The sequence below is a fragment of the Pseudochaenichthys georgianus genome, chromosome 4, assembly GCF_902827115.2.
Source record: "Pseudochaenichthys georgianus chromosome 4, fPseGeo1.2, whole genome shotgun sequence".
In the NCBI taxonomy this organism is placed as follows: Eukaryota; Metazoa; Chordata; class Actinopteri; order Perciformes; family Channichthyidae; genus Pseudochaenichthys; species Pseudochaenichthys georgianus.
In genome coordinates, this window is record NC_047506.1 from 16,436,458 (window position 1) to 16,450,569 (window position 14,112).

The 14,112-nt window shown below is 38.7% G+C and overlaps 1 protein-coding gene across 1 annotated transcript in view; it reads left to right on the top strand.

Moving 5' to 3' along the window:
- Positions 1 to 1,936: 1,936 nt before the first annotated feature.
- nr5a2 (nuclear receptor subfamily 5, group A, member 2) overlaps positions 1,937 to 14,112 on the top strand; it is a 66,257-nt gene continuing 54,081 nt past the window's right edge. The window contains 3 exon segments of the mRNA XM_034081837.2: positions 1,937 to 2,649; positions 5,682 to 5,800; positions 9,186 to 9,327. Of these exon segments, the coding sequence (XP_033937728.1) occupies positions 2,568 to 2,649; positions 5,682 to 5,800; positions 9,186 to 9,327 (343 nt within the window). The 5' untranslated portion in view covers positions 1,937 to 2,567.

Here is a 14,112-nt window from a genome sequence, read left to right on the forward strand (position 1 = left end):
ACTTTCTGCAAACAGACAACGCTGTTGATGTGCTGGTCTTCAAATGACTTAAAAGAAAAAGCTGTATGAGTTTATATATTTAAAGGGAGGATGGGTTACTGGTATGAGAGCTGGATAATATTTTATTTATTGAAAACAAAAAAGGTCGCAGCGTGTTTCTTGTATTTTTTTTAAATGAACAAATAAAGTATTGTAATTAAATGCAATCCCTTTATTTAACCATTCCGCTGTGTTAGAGAAGCTATTACACTGTGGTGAAATGGGACATTTCCAGTAATGAGACATCTAAAACACTTTAGTGAGAAATCACTGAACAAAAAGAGGGGAAGAGGACCGGTTTGACTTGTATCTAAAGCTGCAGCTGATGATACTGAAATGAAAAGCCAATGTTGCCACATTTAGCAAGCTCATCTTATTGAAAAGGCAGATGTAGAACACCCATATAAAAGATAGGGATAACATGTTTCAAACAGTGGAAGACTGTTTTATGACTGAGTTTCACAGCAATACTAGGGTATCATTTTACTGGATAACCAAATATCTCATGCATTGATAAAACATATCATGAATGGGCTGCATTCAACCTATGCTGTTCAAATGAAAAGCAACAGGTAGAGCTCTGTTTTTTATTCTAAATATTATAAAATTGTAATTGGCCTGCTTTTCAATAAAGATGTACAAGATTAGGCTGGTTGTGAGTATACGTTTACCATAATTAGTTGACTCTCCCGGAGATAGTTAATATTTCGATTGCAAAATAAATGTTGCCTTTACTGATAATTATAAAGAAAGTTTGAATGAATGAAATACATAAATACACAAAAATAAAATACGATCAAAGCATTTTCCCATGCTTTGTTCGTATTTTCCCTCCACAAAATCATTTTATATACTCAATTCTGAAAATGTATTGTTCTCTGTTCTCGTTTTACACGGATCCTCCTGTTACTTTTAAGTGCGGAACTGTTTGCACAATCCTGTGTGTGCGCGCCCTCTTCGACCCTGCACTTGTGACTGGGGTACCGACTGATGATACGGATACACTGTGTCTGTGAACTAAAAAAAAGTGTGTGTTTTGATGTTCGAACGCTTGGAGGGGGGCTTTAATGGGACGTGGACGTACACTTATTGTCTTTGTGTATTTGTAAAAGACTGAATAACCCGAGCCTGACGTTAGATCACTAATTGATCCCTGTTCAGCCAATTACTGCTAATAATTCAGAAGCAAAAGTATAATTTATTGCGTAAGGGGCTGTTTGATCCGAACATAAAGGCCGTTTTGAGCCTGAGGCCGGCTCTGCTCACGTTTTCCATAACATTGAACACAGGTTAAGTATTATTTTTTTTTTTAATATGGGTTGAATGCAGACATGTATGTCCTTTACTGGAATTATAAAATGAAAGAGCCTTGTTCTAGAGTAAGAATTCAAGAAAAGAAAGACAGACAGACAGACAGAAAGAAAGAGAGCTTATTACATTTTATTTGATTTGAATGGTCAGTGGGATTATTTGATGACCACAGAAGCACATAACATGATTCTTAAATGGATTATTGAGGTAAACAATATTGCAATAAAGTACATGCAACGCAAAGATAAAGATAAGGAATTGATAGAGAGAAAACAACTTTACATGATAGAACCGTGCACACCCGGCACGTGTGTCTGTGTGCGTGCATGTGCTGCAGTGTGATCTAAATACATACCTCGCGCGTTGCCTCTGCGCTCACGGGGAGTCTGCTCTCACATACAGTTGTATCACCTCGTTTGATTTCCTTGTGCTCCCTCCGCCTGTAAAGTCCATCATTAACAGGATTAAACAGCTGAGAGATGGAACTGGAGGGTTTGAGGCGATGTTTCCCGGTCTCCTCGCCTGATTGGGTCAGAGAGAGATGATGTCAGACGACCGCATGCGCCCCGGATTGGAGAGAGAGGAGTAAACAAAGCCGCGAGGAGGAGGAGGATGAGAGGTCTCCACATCTCCAGACTGTCCGACCGACACACCGATTCCGACTTTACGCACAAGAGGGGGCGGCGCCGTCGGCACGTTCTCTTCTGCTAAAGGCTGAAAGTTACACTGAAGGACCCACTTTAATGGGTGACGCGCTAAAAAAGACTGTTGGAAGAGCTACAGGGAAACTTACTATCGTATTTTATTACGGACACTGCAGATTTCTCGTTTGAGTAAGAGACTGATTCCTTTACTCAGCGTGAACTGTTCCTTAATAAGTACCGAACAAACCACGCGTCTGTGTTCTACGTTAGTATTTCAGTTTTGTGCGCAAGTGCAATTTACGAGAAATTAGATAAGTAAACTTAAATTATATCAGACAAGCACCGGCTATGCAGCCCGGCCGTTTGAAGACAGCCTGACTCGTTTGAATCAGGCTTCATATTCGCAACATGGTCCAATAATTGGAAGACAGAGATAGTTATACATAAGAGATAGAGATTTAAAACAAACACATTTGGGACTCTTTGAGGGGTTTATGTGGGAACATCTGCTTCTCACGTCCAGGTGTCCCGCCGAGCGGTGCGGACTCTGCAGCTCAGGCCGGCAGCGCTGACATGCTGCCTAAAGTCGATACGGAATCACTCGGAATCACTCGATCGTATGGAGAACAAGGGCGTATGCCAAGGAATATGCAAGGTAAGAACTGTCATTCATTTACATCTCGTAAGACTACATGGCAGATTAATAAGCGTCCTCTTTATTTACGAAACATAAATGGACTGCAAGTTCTTGGTGCGTGCCTCAGTGTCACAGAAAAGTTTTGGACACGCGTAAATCCAAAACATTTCTGCGGACAATTACAAAAATACCGGTCATATAGCCAATATAGCCTTATTATTGAATGAGGAACGTGTTCAATTTGGTCATTTGTAAACTGTTCTGGAATTTCAATGAATGTTGTTGAGGATAGGCTTCTGATATGTTGTTGTAATATTTATATTAGGCCTATTATAAAATATAATAAGTAACCCACCAATCCAGATCAAACCTGGACACATGTGTAACGTTTGACGATCAAAAAATTATGACACCCAGCTGTCACTGCATGCTGGAAGTGCTCGGGCGCCTGGTGAGTTAACACTGTGAGACAGAGCATTGTGTATTTAGCCTTTTAATGTATGTGGTTTAATAATACAAAATAATTCAAATGACTTAATGTAGGCAGCATACGCAGAATAAACTCCTGATTTAGTCTTTATACAAAAAGTAGTGAGAAGATAAATGTTGCCAACATAAAAGTCAGAAGAAAAAAAAACTGTAGAGGACAATTTTAGAGTTTTCATAACATGATTTTCTCTTGTCTAAATTTGACCTCGGGACAGTAAACTTTCGTCTTGTGATCTAACACAAATTCTGTAAGCATTGTTAAAAAAATAGACATCAAACTAATTTATCCTTTTGTGTTTCTAACCATTTTTTGTTCTCTAATTGTTTTTTTTTATAAATGGCCTAAAATGAATTGAATTTCAAAATGATGTTGAATAGGAAACCAAACATTTTTCATCTGATTTTCTTCCAATTACTTTACTTATCTCTTTTGTATAATATGTATTTGCCTTAAATCTCCGCGCGAAAAAAGGGTTAAAAAAACCTACAGTAGCCTATTTGATAAAAAAATAAATCAAAACGTTTTTTGTGGGTATTATTCCATACGGCATGCCTACATTTTTCTTGATCTGTTTCAAAACATCCACATAAATCAGAGAACATGTACAAATGGACTGACTCCTTTGCCAATATAAACTCACGTGCCACTTATTCCCCTCACGTCATTCCGCAGTAATATAAACGGGCAATCAATTAGCCCGGTCCTGGTTTATGACCATTGATAATACACACTCACAAGACAAGGAGTGGCTTGTTAGAGAGCCCGTTATCTAAATTATACGCAAGGCTAAAAACAAGGTAGCTCTGACTGAAAGAGCCTTTCTCTTGGAAAGTGCATAGGGACAAATGTCGTAGCTTTTGGAAATTAGTTTCAAGCAAGTGGCCGTCGAGGTGAGAGCTAGCAGGTGAGTTTGTTTATTCGCCTTCTAAAGCAATTTAACCTGCACACACTGTGCGCAAACCTCCGCTTGTTTAGGAAGCAGGGATGCAGGAGAGTTCAACTAAACTCAATTTAGCCACATCTTTACTTTAAACAATTGTGCATTTTCTTGTTTGTTTTTTTAAACAGATAGAAGGCAATGCATCTTTCTAAAGGCCAATGAGCGGAACATAGCAGCAGTATAATGTATAATTGTATGGAAGATTTGATCCAAAACTCAGAAAATATATTGCTGAAAAAAATTATGTATTTCTGTCATTAGGACCATTTACAATTCAAGAGCTCGTTTTGTTTTTATTTAGCACGGCCTCGTCCACTGATAGCTGCAACCAATGCCTCATCAATGTTCATTTTTCTTTACGTCTAAATCTACAGCTGCCGTGCGTAATGATAACAGCTCTACAAATGTTTTTTTTCTGCGCTTAAAGGCAGAATAAAGTTCGGAAATGGAGTTTGCTTAGAGCTTCTGTGGAAACACCGGCAGCTCGGTGGAACTTGTTGCTTCAGCTGGAATATGCAGTGCGGATCCCAGCAGGGCAACGCGTTAACAAACCAGAAATCATGTCTAATTCATAGGTATCAGTGAGCAGATGAGGGGATTCTGAAATAGAGCAGTAATTTATGTGAAGGCCTTGGAGGGCGACTAGTTGACACAATATTTCCACTTTTACAGCCATACACTGAGGTTTTCCTGTTTGATCCATGGCATGCTTTTCATGATTAGAACCATAAAGGCTTTTGTAAGCGTTGTAAAAGTCAGCCTGAATGTTTGCTTAGCGTTGTCACACACAGTCTTATCATGCAACTATTTATATACGCAAGGCAAAGGGGCTTCAACAGACCCATCGAAATACTATTCGAATGGAAGTATATATTCAGTCTTTAATATAAATACAAATACATGGGAAAATAGGCCACTGTTATGGGATTTAACTAATTGCTAAATGTGTTTTATAACAGTGGTAGATTGTGTACAAAAATGTCAAATTAGCCTATATTGAAAGCTCGTAAAACTGCATTTTGTTTCCAGCGCACGCAGAAAGTCATTGAATGCTGCCTCTGCTTTTGCACCACCAAAATACATAAAATAAACTAAAGCAGTTGGCCTATAGCATTGCGAGTTATTCTTCGAGAAGGAGAAATAATATTGGTTCAAGTAGGTTTTGAATGTTTTTTTTCTCCTCGCCTGCAGAGATAAGGGATTCTCTGTGTGTCTTCATTTGTCTGTGGGCGGTAACATTTTCTCCTCCAATCCTTAACTCTAATACCTCTCCATTTCCCCCAGCGATTTCACGACTTAGATGCATGCATATTTATGAGGCTCACTTTCATGCGCTTTTTTATTTTTTGGCTCCTGTCTGCAACGAATGTAGAAGAGAGGGTAGCAGCAAGGAGAAATACATGGTTGAGTCCTTTCAACTCATTCCAAAATCGACGATTCATCGTCTTCCTCTCCTCAAATTAAAACTCTACAAGTCCAACAGAACTTTAAAAAAATGCTCGTCCAGTTGCATCGCGTGGTTCCCCGTGATTCATTTTGATGGATGAAAGTCTGCTTTGGAAAAGAGATTGCTCAGCACTGAAATAGACTTCTCTCTGTGTGTCCGCATCTCATGCACAGCCCACCAGTTAAAAATGATGGACTACTCCTATGACGAAGACTTGGACGAGATGTGCCCCGTTTGTGGAGACAAGGTTTCAGGCTATCACTACGGACTACTGACCTGCGAGAGCTGCAAGGTTAGTGCGCTCATTCTCCTCCCTATTATAATGATGTTTTGAGTGCATGGTGACCTTCCTCTATCTGCTTGAGATTTCAAATGTTCCTAGTGATTCAAATTGTTTAGTGAGTTCTCAGTAATATAGTTGCCTAATTATTGGTTTCACTTTAAAGTTCCTGTAGTGCATCAAAGTCAGTGTCAGGTGGGCATGATTTTGCATTGTCCACATTTAAAATACACTTTGTAGATAGTAATACTGTGGCTCTTGTATTTCATTATGGCAGCTTTATTTCAGTGTCTCTATTTATCTGTGGTGGTGCATTCTTAGCAGTTGTATTTGTGCACACTAGGCATTCAGCCTGCATTCTTGTCCAGAGTGACTTGTAACAAGTGTAACTCTTCTGTTAAGATTCAGTTCCTTGTCATTAACATTACAGGAAAACCAAAGGCAAAGAGGCCAAGGGTGAAATATTGTTGTGACAAGTGATGTAACACTTTTCCTGTGAGGGTCAGAGGATTTTGTAAAGTAGTGAAAGGCTTGGAAGGGGTTTTTGTCATTTTTGCAACCGTCAAACACAGGAGGCAGGGGTGTGTGGGTTTGACCCAGGAAGCAAAGTACACAATAATACAGTCTCTATTTACACAAGCCTTTTACCGTCCAAAACTCTCATCACAGGTTAATTATTGGAAGAGCAACATTGTCTGGTTGCAAAATGTTTCCGTACACAGTGATAAGGCTACCACAAAGCAAGCTGTTGCTGATATTATTTGAGCTCTATCAACAACCTGTTTGTCCCTTTCGGCCTATTTCCTTGTTCTCCTCAACACTGAGCTAATAGGCTTTACCCAAGTTTTTGTGTTTGCCCTACAAAACTGTCCTCACAAAATTAAGCTAAGACAAATGTCTCTGTGTTAACAATATTCAGTGTAAAATTGGCCGCTCACAGTATTAATGCTGCAGCACACATTTCTTGCCTATGTGGTAATTATTCAAAGCAGATGTTATAGATTGTATCCCATATTATGACCTTGAGATGCTAAGCACTTGCTTGACGGGAGACGTCAGTGGCATCTCTGCTGCTTTTCAGCCTCAGCACAGGCTTGCGTTGGAGAGCCAATCCACAAACATATTTCCAAGTTTAGTTGAAACGCTGTGCGTGTGCATGCAGAATGTAGATGAAGAAGTCTTTTATGAAATGCTGCACATCCTTGTTGAAACATGAAAGCTATTGGTAATTACCTGAAGCGCTTCATTGATTCTCTCTTAAAACGCAGGCACTTTATTCAGTAAAAGTATGTTTGTCAGATGTGTGTGTTGATAATACACAGACTCCTGTATATTGAATATTCGCTATCAGCCAGGCAGTGTCAGTGCAGCTGATGGAAACTGGAGTTATAGGTTATATTTTAGTTTTGTTGTTGTATGAAAGTACCTCGGCTCAGATTTGTAATGCAGCACCGGAGTAAGATTCATAACCTTTTACCTATCAATCCCCAAAAACGCAGTTGTGAATAGGACACATTTGTTGCAGATTTTGGGGATTATTGGTTAACATGCAATTTTTTGGCTAAGTAACACACACCTACAAACACATGCAGAAAGAGAAACCTCCTTATAATCCTCCCAGCAGAGAGTGTTGGTCCATACTACACCAGCCTACATAAAGTAAACATGGTCCCACATCATACCTGCTGGAATAACAACAACAAGCTGAACCGGCTTCATGGTGCTCGTTGTACACAAACAGGCACGTTCCCAGCAGTCTTCATTTTGGGAGACTGAGCTGAAAGAGCAACAGCAGAATAATAATAATGTTGTAATCCTCAAATTCTGACATTACAAGAGACTAAAGAGAAGGTCAAGGGTCAGTCATATTGATCAGTGGACATCTACAAAAAATAGATCGGCAGAGTAGTAAAAATAACAAAAAATTGATAGGAGAAATGAAAATGAGTAAAGAAAGTTGAGGGTAAAGGATTTTACATTTTTGTCATTTTAAAGTTAGACAGATCACAAAGCAAATTAGGTATAGAGAATAGGAGACAAGGATCAGAGGAGATAAAGTGGTGATATGCATTATATCTTTCCTTACCGGCCCGCATTGACGTGTAGTTGAAGCAGTTTTCTGGTCTTTTTCGGAATTTCAAAGTCAGGAAAATCAAGATAATTTAAAAATGATATTGGACATTACATGTTAAAATAGCTTGTCTCTACTTTACAGCAAATCATTTAGAATTATTGTGAGGAACATAGATCTTATGTTGAACTGTGAGAAATTAAAATGAGAAACATTCTTTGGCAACAGACAGAGGCACAATGTCAGCAATTTCTTTATAAATACAAATGCGCCTTGGCGATTGCCTTTTCATAGTTTGAACTGCCAGTCAAATTAAAGCTTTTCAGGGATGTTGACCGCTTAATCTCCAGACGTGGTTTTTAAAGCATGTAAGAATCCAGTTTGGTTCAGATTTTTATAGCGTACTGTATGCTGTGCACTAAATGGAAAATTGGAGAGAAAGATCTCTCTAAAGCATGGATTTTTTAGCACTGAGAAATCAATAATCCAAAACCGAGTGCTGTGGATTTTTTGGGGGGGACGGATCAGGCAATGCAGATTGTCAATTAAATTTGGGGTTTGGTGAGATATTGATAGCAGTACGTTCTTTTTTTTTTTTTTTTAAAGACCCGGTTTAAGGATTCTCCTCCTAGGTTATGGATCTAGAATACGTTAATACCATTTTCCCTTCGTTTGATTTTCACTGCTGCTGCCTATAATTAATTCCATGTTACAGGTGAATCTCTGTAATCCCGGAACTGTGTATTATGGATATAATTTATTGGATTCCTGTGCTCATATTTTTCAATAATTAAGTGGAAAGTTGAAAATATGCTTTCCCCTTAAATTATTTTCCAGGATTTATTGAGATATTTTTAATAGTGAGAATAGCGATGTAATTTTTACGGGACACATTTTACATTTCATACTTTTTATAAAAGTAGTGTAGGCAGAAAAAGACTGTGTAAAGTAGATAAGCAGATAATCTATGTTTTTTGTTATTTGTTTAAAGTGATAAGTTTGTTTTCATGCCCAGCTTTATATTCTACATGTGTGTGTGTGTCCGTAAGCATCACAACATCATTTGAAGTGTAGCTACAAAAACTTCACCCTGTGTGTGTGTGTGTGTGTGTGTGTGTGTGTGTGTGTGTGTGTGTGTGTGTGTGTGTGTGTGTGTGTGTGTGTGTGTGTGTGTGTGTGTGTGTGTGTGTGCGTGCGTGCGTGTGTGTGCGTGCGTGTGTGTCTATTAAGCCTACCCTCTCCATCTGTCTGGGAGTGTGAATGGGCCAATTACCATCGCATTGCAGGGGTCAAGCAGGTTGACGTCTTAATTGGTTCTCTCTGCAGGGCTTCTTCAAGCGCACAGTCCAGAACAACAAGCGCTACACATGTATAGAGAACCAGAGCTGCCAGATTGACAAGACCCAGAGGAAGCGCTGCCCGTACTGCCGCTTCCAGAAGTGCCTCACCGTCGGCATGAAGCTAGAAGGTATGCAGCATCTTGTTTACATTTTCACAGTTGGTGTTTGCCTCAAGACACAATGACTTGAGATTACAAGTCGTTTGGTGTTTTGCTTCTGTCATTTAATGTGATTTCATTTGAAACATAAGGTTAGAATGAGAAATAATCAGGAAAATGTACCTCAAACGCAAAAGGATTCATAATTCAGACAAAAATGCCTCCTGAGTCACATACTTGTAATATTATTATTGATACCATTTTACTGTTGTATATGGTTGAAGTGGAGCTAATATTTACTGTTATAAACTATTGGTTAATTTAAATGTAACAATATAATTTGTATGTATCTGTAAAAAACAACTGTATTGATTTATGCTGTCAATTAAATGTAGAGTAGTAAAAAGTATGTTTTTGTACTGTAGTAGAGTAAAAGGATAAAGTAGTTTAAAATAGGAAATACTTACTCACCATAAATCTTTTTATATTTTAATCTGGGTAAAAATGTATCTCTTTAAAGTTAAACCTACTGTTTTATATGAATGATTCAATTTCACCACTTAATATGTCTATTTTTGGGTTTTCATGGCAAACACCACGAAAATATGATCCAGAGCAATACAGTAAGCATCTTGGAAAAGCAGATTTTTCTGAGTTTGTGCTACGTTTTATATATTTCAAGATATAATTCCATTTTGCAATTACTGAAAGCTAGGGATGGACATTTTAACAAGAAGCATCAAAAATCGGAGGTTGATTGCTTCTGGACTTAAACTACGCAGTGATTTAAAAGTTTTAGTAGAGTGGTAGAGCTAGTATTTTTCCATGAATTTCCACTTCAACACAGATAATCATAACACATTCACTTTTTCTTATTCAACTCAGAGTGAAAATGTTCTTCCATGATCAATTTGCATGTGAATAGTTCCTCACAAATTGACGTTTTCCACCATTCAGAAAAGGTTGATACTTACTCTGACAATATAATTGCCTGTATGAAAGGAGAAGGTTATATTTATTTAAAAGCTTAACAATGAACATCTCAGTAATATCGTTCTCGCAAATGTATAGCAAGAACTTTGTGAAAAGAAACCTTTCATTACTACCAAAGCGGTGAAATCCAACATTGCTTATTAGTATTTTGGATGGGGTCAGGGGGAGTTAGGGGGTATTTTGTAGCTGCTGTGCACTTAAACTTGCCAGACAGCGTAATAGATAAAATATTAAACTTGGCGGCAGGGCGAGAATGGTAATGATGATACTTTTGGCCGGCCGGTTCGAGGCCTCTTTGTTTAATTTGAACGTGGCTCAGAAGCTTGTTCAAACACTGTTATCCAGAAGAGACAGTACTGCAGGGGAAGAAACATTCTTCTAACGGAAAGATAATATTTAAAATCAACTTTTGTCAGCACAAGTTGACAGGTTTTATACTGAAATCCCTAATTCTGGATTAAATACATTTACCTGAAGGTTATCTTGTAATATAGGGGATTTTAAAGCTAGAGGAAACAGTTATTAATTTGTCGACTGAAGAGTAAAGTTATAACATTGTCCTTTAAAAGAATCTGCAAATTGTTTCAGTTTTTTACTAAAAGTAGGTGTTGCTATTCTTACGGTTTCAGATACATAAACCAAATTCTTCAAATGTTTTTATTTGAACTGAATCAAAAATCCCTTGGCTCCTGGAATGATCATACACAATTGAGAAAAGTTAATGTGTTAAAGAAATAAGACCCTGGGAGGGTGATGTAGAGCAAAGACAGTCTGACTAAAATCTCTCCTGAGGCTTCTTCCCCCTTTAGCTGCCATGTGCAGTGTAATTAATTGCTGTTAATTGTGAATGGCCGCTGGGCAGAATGTCCTGGCCTGTCATTTTCCAGCTGACACAGGTGGGGAGGGGATAGCTTTTGATTTGTTATGCTGGCGGTAGTTTTCAGCTCGGGGGCAAGACAGGCCCTGCAGCACTCTGTCAGGGGCCAGAAGCTCCAGTGAGCAACTCCTGCCACAAGCAGTAAAGACGTCCTGTACAGAATGGCTGACACACCTCAGTACACACACACACACACACACACACACACACACACACACACACACACACACACACACACACACACACACACACACACACACACACACACACACACACACACACACACACACACACACACACACACACACACACACACACACACACACACACACACACACACACACACACACACACACACACACACACACATACACACACACACACACACACCTGGTAAACACATACATATATTCATGAACAAACCCCAAAAGGTGTTCAGAAGGCCAAAGGCAAGAGGGAGAAGCTGTCATTTGATCTTTAAAAAAGTGTGTGGACAAAAGCATTGGAAAGGAAAAGGAGGTTTGGGGTCATGTGCTTGTTATTACAATCTTTTCATTCCATTACACAGCAGCTTGCAGAAACATGTGAATTCAGGATATCGACTGGAAACCAAATGTGACTCAAATTGTAATTTTTTGAATGTTTACTTTTGCCTTTCTGGTGTTGCTCAAAGTCCTTCCTGTTTGTTGAAAAGTGTGCTAACCTTTAGGACAGTGTGTGCAGTTTGCAGTGAGGGTGGTAGCAGTCAAGATGTCGTTATTGTGCTTTAAAGTTCAGAGAAGGCAGCGAAACAAGGTGAAAAGGCGGACGGTCCAATATCAGAGTAATATACAGAACACAGTGTCCAAACACTAAGAGATTAGTTGATTTATCTAAAACTGGTAACAAAAACAAGAATACATAGCTTACCTCTGAGCCAGTGTGTAACATCCAAGGTTTTCCAATACAACATAATAATGTTATTGCATCAACTATGAGAGTAGATTAAGCTGTTAACTGTAAACATTTTGTTAACATAGTCACAGGTTTAATTCCAGCAATTAAAACTAAGTGAATCTGGAAATGTGAACTGTGACCTTAAACAACATTTAACCAGATGCCATTAGCAGCTAACATCTATCAGTTCAATTTTTACAAATACTGGTGTTCATCATGTAAATATAAAAACATAAGATTAATATGTGTCTACAAAAATCTATTTTAATCCCTAAATTAATCATTTGTAGTTACTGAGTCTCAAACAGCATTAAAGGAAAACAAATTCACAACAAGGCAAACACACATTATCTGTTTTCCATACACTCACACAGTGGTGATTGAGCCTGGCAGCCTCACACAAACAGACATGCCGTCCTGTAAAAATGTTGCTTCTTGGTATGCACTGTAGCATCACAGCTCTCAGTGAAGACTCCTTGAGAAAAATAAAAAAGCGACATCCCACTAAGCTTTGACCCATTAGCACATCATTCACTAAAGCTGATGAAGCGTGCCGTATCTGAACGGCTCCCACTGGCATGATTTTCTTTTTATGCTCGCTAGAAGTTGTCTTGTATCACATGCTTCACTGAGCGGCCTAATATTTCCTTAACCTGTGTATCATCTTAAAGACAGAGCCTAAGAGAGGTATTTGTGATACTGAGAATTCAATTTGAAGTTCCATTATTTTTTTCTTAACATCAATTGGAAAGTTGATGACAGGCACCCATGTAAAATAAGAAAATATTTTGACAAAAACAAAGAACAGGATGCAACGTGTACTCCACTGATACAAGGCTGATTATTTCACTGTCTCCTCTCCTTCACAGTTTTAAAATACCGAACAACAAATAATATTATGTTTAGCTTGATACAAAGCAGCCACTGTTGTCTTGTCTTAAACCATAGCAAAATACTGATTTAAAATGGCCTTTTTTTGACTTAACTCTAATTTATTTTTAATATATTATTCCACTTTTCGCTTGGACTTACAACATCACTGATCAGACTCCCAAAGGCTTCCTCCAGTTATATTTATTTTGAACCATTTTGTCTAATGCAACCGATTGTCAAAACATTAATAATCATAAATGCAAAACTCAGATAGAGTCATGAGCACAAATTAGCGTCACCATGTGAGCGTTTAGATATTCCTCACTGCATATCTCTCCCTCCACTTTTTATTTCCTCCCTGCATCTTTCTTGCTCTGATTTGTCTTCCATCAGCCTCAGTACCTGCGATGGAAGTCAGGGAGCTGTCCCATTACTTATGCATAGGTATCATAGGTATTCATGTGTGTGCATGGGATAGGGCGCATCCGGAGCAGGGGCCGGGGCCCCGACATGACAAACAGGGTGTCAGCAAGGCTCCGCGGGACCCATTAATATGCTGCTGGCCGACAGGGATCCTCACCTACGCGCGCTTAATATTCCTGTATATTAAACAACCATAAATCAGAGGATATAAGCGCTGAGGGCTGTTGTGTGTGTGATGTGTTTCAGTGTGCTAGGAGCTATGTGTGCAAAGAAATTGTGGGTGTGAAGGATGCTGTGTGTGTGGGTGTTTGTGTTCGTGCGTGTTCGAGATGGGGTGTAAACTGAGTACTGGATACTTCAAGAAAGGGTTTTAGATGGGTCAGTTTCTTAGGGATGTAACGATATATCGAATATCGCGATATCGCGGTAAATAAATGTCTCAATACCGTCGTGAGACTGACAAAATCTATCGCGATTTTTAAAAAACATTTTAAATAAAACATTTTGAAACCTTTATTCAACCAGGTGGTCCCATTGAGAACATCGATCTCTTTTTCAAGGGAGACCTGTCCAACATGGCAGCAAGTAGGTTACAACATGAACATAAAACAACAGATAACACAAAAGGACATCGTATTTACAGGGCTACATGTACATACCTAGAGACATTGACAAGTACCAACAGTATATTTATATCTCGCCCTGTCAATAAG